The sequence below is a fragment of the Hoplias malabaricus genome, chromosome 8, assembly GCF_029633855.1.
Source record: "Hoplias malabaricus isolate fHopMal1 chromosome 8, fHopMal1.hap1, whole genome shotgun sequence".
In the NCBI taxonomy this organism is placed as follows: domain Eukaryota; kingdom Metazoa; phylum Chordata; class Actinopteri; order Characiformes; family Erythrinidae; genus Hoplias; species Hoplias malabaricus.
In genome coordinates, this window is record NC_089807.1 from 45,423,042 (window position 1) to 45,433,041 (window position 10,000).

The 10,000-nt window shown below is 45.6% G+C and overlaps 1 protein-coding gene across 1 annotated transcript in view; it reads right to left on the reverse strand.

Annotated features, from left to right (window-relative positions):
• Nucleotides 1–2,255: 2,255 nt before the first annotated feature.
• Nucleotides 2,256–10,000, reverse strand: part of stox2a (storkhead box 2a) — a 59,718-nt gene continuing 51,973 nt past the window's right edge. Inside the window, exon 4 of the mRNA XM_066678999.1 lies at nucleotides 2,256–3,464. Within this exon, the coding sequence (XP_066535096.1) occupies nucleotides 3,263–3,464 (202 nt within the window). The 3' untranslated portion in view covers nucleotides 2,256–3,262. The remainder of the gene's footprint in view (nucleotides 3,465–10,000) is intronic.

The following is a 10,000-nucleotide window of genomic DNA, read 5'->3' on the forward strand; positions in this document are numbered from 1 at the left end:
AGAACCAGAGCTGGGGATTTACCAGAACCTGGAGCAGAACTGGACCTTTACTAGAACCAGAACCAGGCCTTACACTGTACCAGAACTGGAAACTGTAACCAGAAGCAGAACTGGGCATTAACCTTATAACTATAACCCAGGATCTAAACCAGAACTGTTTTCTTTTACCAGAACAAGGCCTTAAGCAGGTGTTAGAACTGGAACCTGGCTCTGGAACACTGAGCCAGAATCAGAATCGGTACCAGACCTGGACCCCATTTTTAAACGCTGGAGTAAATGTGGAATTTTTAAAGAAAGACATCAAAAACTTGTCAAGGCTTTGGTTTTGTGATTTTCTGGACCCTTTTCTGTTTATGAACCAAATATATTCCACGTCTTCTGCGTCGCCGCGTGTGAAAGTATCTTCTGAGAGGAGAAAGAGGATAATGATCAGGTTTTAGTAAAGAACACAAGCCCCAGTCAGGAACATGTTGCAAAATCAAGACTGAAAGACTGCGCTGTGTTGCCCCTGACGATGAAACTATTATTGTTTATTTACTGAACTAAGAAATGAATCAGTATTGTTCCAATTCTTGCTGTCCCTCTCCCCCAGCACTCACTGCAGTGTTAGTGTGTTAGTGTGTGTTGTGCTGGTGTAGAGTGGATCAGACACAGCAGTGCTGCTGGAGTTTTTAAACCCTGTGTCCACTCTCTGTCCACTCTGTGAGACACTCCTCCCTCGTTGGTCCACCTTGTAGATGTAGAGTCAGAGACAGTAGCTCATCTGTCGCTGCACAGTGTGTGTCGCTCGTCCTCTAGTCCTTCATCAGTGACACAGGACGCTGTCGGCTGGATGTTTTTGGTCGGTGGACTGTTCTCGGTCCAGACACTGAGGGGTTTAAAAACTCCAGCAGCACTGCTGTGTCTGATCCACTCTACACCAGCACAACACACACTAACACACCACCACCACGTCAGTGTCACTGCAGCGCTGAGAATGACCCACCACCACATCACACCTGCTCTGTGGGGGTCCTGAGCGCTGAAGAACAGGGGGGAAATTAGGCAGTAAAGTATGCAGAGTAACAGATATCTGTAAGTGTAGAACTGGTCAGTGGACCTGCGATACTGGACAGTGAGTTTAGACACAAGGAGCTGGCTCTAATGGAACGGCTGATTGTGTGTGTGTGTGGGGGGGGGTGTATATATATATATATATATATATGTCTCAAGTAACTCAATTCAAAATAAAAGTCCTATCACAGCAGCAGGAAGGTGGCCCACTCCTTCACGGGAGAGAGATGAGGGTTTTTCCTTTGTTCCTAACGTCACTGAATGATAAAATACCCACTTCTCTGCTTTCTCTCCTTCAGAGGCACACAGCTTCAGAACCACAACATAAACACCATTAAAACCACAATAAACCCTCACAGGACCCCCTTCACCATCCACACAGGAGGATGAGAAACTAGAATTTACTGAATGTGTGTAAAGCAACATACTCTCACATCGCGCTACAAAGGAATAGGATTAAAATTAATCAAATATCCAGTAATAAAAGGGTTTAATCTTAATAAACAGATAAAAACAAACCCTAACTCCAGGTGAAGAGGGCCCTGAGCTGCAGTTACCACCGCATTTTAGGGACTGGTTAAATTAAATGTAAAGATATTTCATCTCAAGGGCAAAGTCAATATTTTGAGAATAAATGTAGCATTTTTGAAAACAAACACATAATTATTTTGAGAATAACATTGCGATTATGAGCAAAAAGTTGCAAAAATAAAAACAATGTTTTCACAATAATGTCAATTTTAAATGTGAACCACCTCGTGGAACTGACTTGTTTCTCATTCATTCACTCACTCACTCACTCACTATGAGTCACTCACTCACTCACTCTCTTACTTAGTCACTCATACACTGATTCAGTCACTCTTTCACTCGATGACTCTCGGTCAGCATTAAGTTCTCCACAAGGTGGTGCTCCTCGCTCAGGTTTAAGAAATGCTCCACAAGGGGGCGATCTTCAGTGTTTCGCATTAAAGACTGTTTCCTTGTTTGTTGTAATTTTAACCATTTTTTAAAATGAGAATTCTGACTTTATTCCCAAAATGTTGTAACATTTATCTCCTTGAAATCTAACATTTTTTAATAGTGTCATTCTGTAAGAGTGTCCCTAAAAGGCCACCGTAGGCAGAGGCCCGGGTCGACTGCTGCTGTTTGGTTTTCCTCCTCACAGAGTAACTCTTCATGACCTGAGATTAAATGTCAGATAGAAACTTTAATGAAACAGTTAAAGTCATTAAGGTGAAGTACAGTCACACACATTACACTTTTATCTGCTTTGCCTTTGTCTGGGTTTTAACCAAATAAACAAACAAACAAAACAAACAAACAAACAAACAAACAAAACCAAGAAAATAAAACATAACCAACAGTCCTTGTTTTTGTCCCTAAATGAATCCTTTAATCTCAGAATACGTCTTTTTTGTTACTTTTTTGTTTGTTTTTTTGTGTTTTTTGTAGTAAGTCAATCTAAATACTATTTATTTTTCATAAGCATGAGAAAGTATGACTCCAGTTCTTATTACTTTTATCAACAGAGCTAATGCTGTCGTGAAGAATGACTTTTTTGAGGGGGTTTATTATACAACATTATGAACCATGATTTTTAATGTTGTTCAAATGAGAGATTTTCTTAAGTTTTCTTGTTTTTTTCTTCCTTTTTTTATTACCAGGTTTCTTCTCGTGCGCCGTTTACGCTTCTCTCTCTTTTTCTCGTTCTTTAAAGCCGCGATGCTCTTCTGTACGTCTCTGTCTCGATCCTAATCCGCCGGTTTCTGATTTCATGATTTCATGGTTTTTCATCCGTGACTGAAAAAAATGACCCAAAATAAAATCCCCAAAAAATAATATATAAAAAACAAAAGAATAATAATAATAAATAAAAATGACCAGATACTTCAAAGACGATCGATCCTGGGTTTTAAGAAAATAAGATTCAGTGGAGAATTTTTTCCTGATTAATCGCATGTCGTGATTGATTTCCATTTTTTGGACTTTTTTTTTTTTTCCATTATTTTCTTCCGTTTTTTCCTCTTTTTTGCAGTGACTTGTAGATGCTGTAGGAACAGTCAGTGGAAGCCATTACCTGTGGGTTTTTAACAGTCCCCTTGTGGTTGTGTGTGAGGTGCTTGTCTCAGGGTCCCTCGGGTGTTCGTTTGTGTTATTTTTCCGTGTTTGTCCGGTGTTTCCGTGCGTCCGCGTGGCCGAGGCCGGCTCAGACGCTGGTGATGGAGGCGAGGCAGTTGGGGGATTTCTGCAGTTTCTCCGCACCCGTGCTGGGGGGCTCAGGGATGCTCCGGAAGCTGAAGGGTGGGCCGATGCTGGTGCTGCCCACGTGACCTGGGCTCAGAGCTGGGTTCTGGCGACGGTTACTTTCCACGATGCTTGAGGTGTTGGATGCCAGGCTCTCGCGCGTTCTGGAGGACGGAAAGAAAGGGTGAGACTTCAGATAAACATCTTTAGGACATCGGACATGTTTAAATGGCTTCTAATCACCTGAAAACCGGAGCCCTGCACGTCCCACACGGCCACTTTATTGGAAACCCATACCTAGCAGTGGTTCTCACACTAGGTTAGGACTGGTCCAGCAAGGGACCACTGATGAAGAATACATCCGATGCGTATCGTCGCTGTCCAGTTAAAAACATGTATCTTCCAAATCTTCTTAACTTTCAGTGGAAGTCAATGTAAAAATATTTAATTCAGAGTGATTTTGGAGCGTTTCTATTGGTCCATTCATCATGAGGCTTACACACAGTGTGTTCAAACAGTGTAGTAAACACTGGAGTAAACACAAACATGGAGATACATGTTTTTAATGGTACCGTGAGGATGAATCTCTAAAGCTACAGCAGCTACCGGAAAAGCTAAGAGAACGAGGGGATTGTGATTACGTGTCTAGGGAGTGTATATGTCAACACTGCGGCTATAACAGGACTGAAGAGATCATTTCAAACGCCTTGTTTTCCTAGTGCTTCTGAAGCCCTTCTGAAGCGTGAAGTCCAGACAGAGCCCCTTTTGATTATCATTTGTTGAGCTCGGTGCAAACAGACTCAGACTGCCCTATACCCTCACTACACACGCTGCGTAGGGCCCCACAAATGAACTCCCCTCGTCTCCCCCTCGTGTCAAGTCAGGGTTAGTGTATCATCAGAAGATGAAGAGAAACTATCCTTCAAGAAATGAAAAGAGAAAAAAGAGACTCCACGAGACTGAGCTGAGGGAACAGCAGTGAGGTGAACCTGCGACTGTTCTTCTCCAGGAGGGATTGTTAATGAATATTAGTCTATGAACACAGACGCGTGCACTGCGTAGCTGCTCTCCAAGACCTTAAAAGCCTCGCAGTGCTACAGTGTCATGAACCAAACTTTGAAGCAGAAAAGTATATACTGAATATACTGATGTTTTTATACACATTTAAACTTCCCCAAACACACCAGTGCACTTTAAAACGTTCTAACTATTCCATTCCATCTTAAAACATGACATAGCTATTTCCAAGTGCTTAGTTGAATTCTTCAAAGTTTCAGTTCCACCGTAAATGCTGCCTCCATATTCACACAGTCACACAAACACAGGCAGAGTTGACATTCGCTTTACACCTTAAACAGTTACAGAGCAGTTACAGAGGCCTGGACACACTGCTGCATCATTTAAGGAGACACAAGGTAGACAACATTTTGCTTAGGGCCCCAGGAAAGTCTGGACCGGCTCTGGGTGCAAACCACATTAGTTGTATATCGTTTACTTCAAAACATTTGAAGAACAAATAACAAAGAATAACATTGATATTGCAAGCAGAAATTTAGCAAAAATGAAGACAATTTTTTCACAATAATGTCAAGTTATAGATATGAACCACCTCATGGAACTGGCTTGTTTCTCACTCACTCACTCACTCACTCACTCACACATTCACTCATCCATTCACTCACTCACTCACTCACACATTCACTCATCCATTCACTCACTCACTCACTCACTCACTCGCCCACTCACTCATCCATTTACCCACTCACTCACTCACCCACTCACTCATTCACCCACTCACTCACTCACCCACTCACTCATTCACACACTCACTCACTCACTCATCCATTCACCCACTCACTCACTCACCTACTCACTCACTCACCCACCCACTCACTCATTCACACACTCACTCACTCATCCATTCACCCACTCACTCATTCACCCACTCACTCATTCACCCACTCACTCACTCATTCACACATTCACTCATCCATTCACCCAATCACTCACCCACTCACTCATTCAACCATTCACTCATTCACACATTCACTCACCCATTCACCCAATCACTCACCCACTCACTCACTCATTCACTCACTCACTCCCCCACTCACTCACTCCCCCACTCACTCACTCACCCACCCACTCACTCACTCACCCACCCATTCACACACTCACTCATTCATCCATTCACCCACTCACTCACTCACCCACTCACTCATTCACACACTCACTCATTCATTCACCCAATCACTCACCCACTCACTCATTCATTCACCCACTCACTCACTCATTCACACATTCACTCATCCATTCACCCACTCACTCACCCACTCACTCATTCACCCACTCACTCACTCATTCACACATTCACTCATCCATTCACCCACTCACTCACTCACTCACACACAGAACGTGGTGTCTGACATTTCGTGTCCCAGAGAAACGTCTCACCTGCGTGTCCTCACTCTCCTGGTGTCGGGGGGTTATGTGTGAGACGAAACCGGAGGCAACTTATTATTGGGTGGAAAGCTGACCAAAAGCAGGGAGTATGTCTAAATAAAAGAGGGATTTATGCATAATTCACTTACGAGACGTGTTCAAACTAGATTGTTTTTCACAGAGGAGGGTAGTAGAGGATGAACAGAGGAGGGTAGTAGAGGATGAACAGAGGAGGGTAGTATAGGATGAACAGAGGAGGGTAGTAGAGGATGAACAGAGGAGGGTAGTAGAGGATGAATAGAGGAGGGTAGTAGAGAATGAACAGAGGAGGGTAGTAGAGGATGAACAGAGGAGGGTAGTAGAGGATGAACAGAGGAGGGTAGTAGAGGATGAACAGAGGAGGGTAGTTGAGGATGAACAGAGGAGGTTAGTAGAGGATGAACAGAGGAGGGTAGTAGAGGGTGAACAGAGGAGGGTAGTAGAGGATGAACAGAGGAGGGTAGTAGAGGATGAACAGAGGAGGGTAGTAGAGGATGAAGAGAGGAGGGTAGTAGAGGATGAAGAGAGGAGGGTAGTAGAGGATGAACAGAGGAGGGTAGTAGAGGATGAACAGAGGAGGGTAGTAGAGGATGAACAGAGGAGGGTAGTTGAGGATGAACAGAGGAGGGTAGTTGAGGATGAACAGAGGAGGGTAGTAGAGGATGAACAGAGGAGGGTAGTTGAGGATGAACAGAGGAGGTTAGTAGAGGATGAACAGAGGAGGGTAGTAGAGGGTGAACAGAGGAGGGTAGTAGAGAATGAACAGAGGAGGGTAGTAGAGGATGAACAGAGGAGGGTAGTTGAGGATGAACAGAGGAGGGTAGTAGAGGATGAACAGAGGAGGGTAGTAGAGGATGAACAGAGGAGGGTAGTAGAGAATGAACAGAGGAGAGTAGTTGAGGATGAACAGAGGAGGGTAGTAGAGAATGAACAGAGGAGGGTAGTTGAGGATGAACAGAGGAGGGTAGTAGAGGATGAACAGAGGAGGTTAGTAGAGGATGAACAGAGGAGGGTAGTAGAGGATGAACAGAGGAGGGTAGTAGAGGGTGAACAGAGGAGGTTAGTAGAGGATGAACAGAGGAGGGTAGTATAGGATGAACAGAGGAGGGTAGTAGAGGATGAACAGAGGAGGGTAGTAGAGGATGAATAGAGGAGGGTAGTAGAGAATGAACAGAGGAGGGTAGTAGAGGATGAACAGAGGAGGGTAGTAGAGGATGAACAGAGGAGGGTAGTAGAGGATGAACAGAGGAGGGTAGTAGAGGATGAACAGAGGAGGGTAGTTGAGGATGAACAGAGGAGGTTAGTAGAGGGTGAACAGAGGAGGGTAGTAGAGGGTGAACAGAGGAGGGTAGTAGAGGATGAACAGAGGAGGGTAGTAGAGGATGAACAGAGGAGGGTAGTAGAGGATGAAGAGAGGAGGGTAGTAGAGGATGAAGAGAGGAGGGTAGTAGAGGATGAACAGAGGAGGGTAGTAGAGGATGAACAGAGGAGGGTAGTAGAGGATGAACAGAGGAGGGTAGTTGAGGATGAACAGAGGAGGGTAGTTGAGGATGAACAGAGGAGGGTAGTAGAGGATGAACAGAGGAGGGTAGTTGAGGATGAACAGAGGAGGTTAGTAGAGGATGAACAGAGGAGGGTAGTAGAGGGTGAACAGAGGAGGGTAGTAGAGAATGAACAGAGGAGGGTAGTAGAGGATGAACAGAGGAGGGTAGTTGAGGATGAACAGAGGAGGGTAGTAGAGGATGAACAGAGGAGGGTAGTAGAGGATGAACAGAGGAGGGTAGTAGAGAATGAACAGAGGAGAGTAGTTGAGGATGAACAGAGGAGGGTAGTAGAGAATGAACAGAGGAGGGTAGTTGAGGATGAACAGAGGAGGGTAGTAGAGGATGAACAGAGGAGGTTAGTAGAGGATGAACAGAGGAGGGTAGTAGAGGATGAACAGAGGAGGGTAGTAGAGGGTGAACAGAGGAGGTTAGTAGAGGATGAACAGAGGAGGGTAGTAGAGGATGAACAGAGGAGGGTAGTAGAGGATGAACAGAGGAGGGTAGTAGAGGATGAACAGAGGAGGGTAGTAGAGGATGAACAGAGGAGGGTAGTTGAGGATGAACAGAGGAGGGTAGTAGAGGATGAACAGAGGAGGGTAGTAGAGGATGAACAGAGGAGGGTAGTAGAGAATGAAGAGAGGAGGGTAGTTGAGGATGAACAGAGGAGGGTAGTAGAGGATGAACAGAGGAGGGTAGTAGAGGGTGAACAGAGGAGGGTAGTAGAGGATGAACAGAGGAGGGTAGTAGAGGATGAACAGAGGAGGGTAGTAGAGGGTGAACAGAGGAGGGTAGTAGAGGATGAACAGAGGAGGGTAGTAGAGGATGAACAGAGGAGGGTAGTAGAGGATGAACAGAGGAGGGTAGTAGAGGGTGAACAGTGGAGGGTAGTAGAGGATGAACAGAGGAGGGTAGTAGAGGATGAACAGAGGAGGGTAGTAGAGGATGAACAGAGGAGGGTAGTAGAGGGTGAACAGTGGAGGGTAGTAGAGGATGAACAGAGGAGGGTAGTTGAGGATGAACAGAGGAGGGTAGTAGAGGATGAACAGAGGAGGGTAGTAGAGGATGAACAGAGGAGGGTAGTAGAGAATGAAGAGAGGAGGGTAGTTGAGGATGAACAGAGGAGGGTAGTAGAGGATGAACAGAGGAGGGTAGTAGAGGATGAACAGAGGAGGGTAGTAGAGGATGAAGAGAGGAGGGTAGTTGAGGATGAACAGAGGAGGGTAGTAGAGGATGAACAGAGGAGGGTAGTAGAGGATGAACAGAGGAGGTTAGTAGAGGATGAACAGAGGAGGGTAGTAGAGAATGAAGAGAGGAGGGTAGTTGAGGATGAACAGAGGAGGGTAGTAGAGGATGAACAGAGGAGGGTAGTAGAGGATGAACAGAGGAGGGTAGTAGAGGATGAACAGAGGAGGGTAGTAGAGGATGAACAGAGGAGGGTAGTAGAGGATGAACAGAGGAGGGTAGTAGAGGATGAACAGAGGAGGGTAGTAGAGGATGAACAGAGGAGGGTAGTAGAGGATGAACAGAGGAGGGTAGTAGAGGATGAAGAGAGGAGGGTAGTAGAGGATGAAGAGAGGAGGGTAGTAGAGGATGAACAGAGGAGGGTAGTAGAGGATGAACAGAGGAGGGTAGCAGAGGATGAACAGAGGAGGGTAGTTGAGGATGAACAGAGGAGGGTAGTTGAGGATGAACAGAGGAGGGTAGTAGAGGATGAACAGAGGAGGGTAGTTGAGGATGAACAGAGGAGGTTAGTAGAGGATGAACAGAGGAGGGTAGTAGAGGGTGAACAGAGGAGGGTAGTAGAGAATGAACAGAGGAGGGTAGTAGAGGATGAACAGAGGAGGGTAGTTGAGGATGAACAGAGGAGGGTAGTAGAAGATGAACAGAGGAGCGTAGTAGAGGATGAACAGAGGAGGGTAGTAGAGAATGAACAGAGGAGAGTAGTTGAGGATGAACAGAGGAGGGTAGTAGAGGATGAACAGAGGAGGGTAGTAGAGAATGAACAGAGGAGGGTAGTTGAGGATGAACAGAGGAGAGTAGTTGAGGATGAACAGAGGAGGGTAGTTGAGGATGAACAGAGGAGGGTAGTAGAGGATGAACAGAGGAGGGTAGTAGAGGATGAACAGAGGAGGGTAGTAGAGGATGAACAGAGGAGGGTAGTAGAGGATGAACAGAGGAGGGTAGTAGAGAATGAACAGAGGAGAGTAGTTGAGGATGAACAGAGGAGGGTAGTTGAGGATGAACAGAGGAGGGTAGTAGAGGATGAACAGAGGAGGGTAGTAGAGGATGAACAGAGGAGGTTAGTAGAGGATGAACAGAGGAGGGTAGTAGAGGATGAACAGAGGAGGGTAGTAGAGGATGAACAGAGGAGGGTAGTAGAGGGTGAACAGAGGAGGTTAGTAGAGGATGAACAGAGGAGGGTAGTAGAGGATGAACAGAGGAGGGTAGTAGAGGGTGAACAGTGGAGGGTAGTAGAGGATGAACAGAGGAGGGTAGTAGAGGATGAACAGAGGAGGGTAGTAGAGGGTGAACAGTGGAGGGTAGTAGAGGATGAACAGAGGAGGGTAGTAGAGGATGAACAGAGGAGGGTAGTAGAGAATGAAGAGAGGAGGGTAGTAGAGGATGAACAGAGGAGGGTAGTAGAGGATGAACAGAGGAGGGTAGTAGAGGATGAA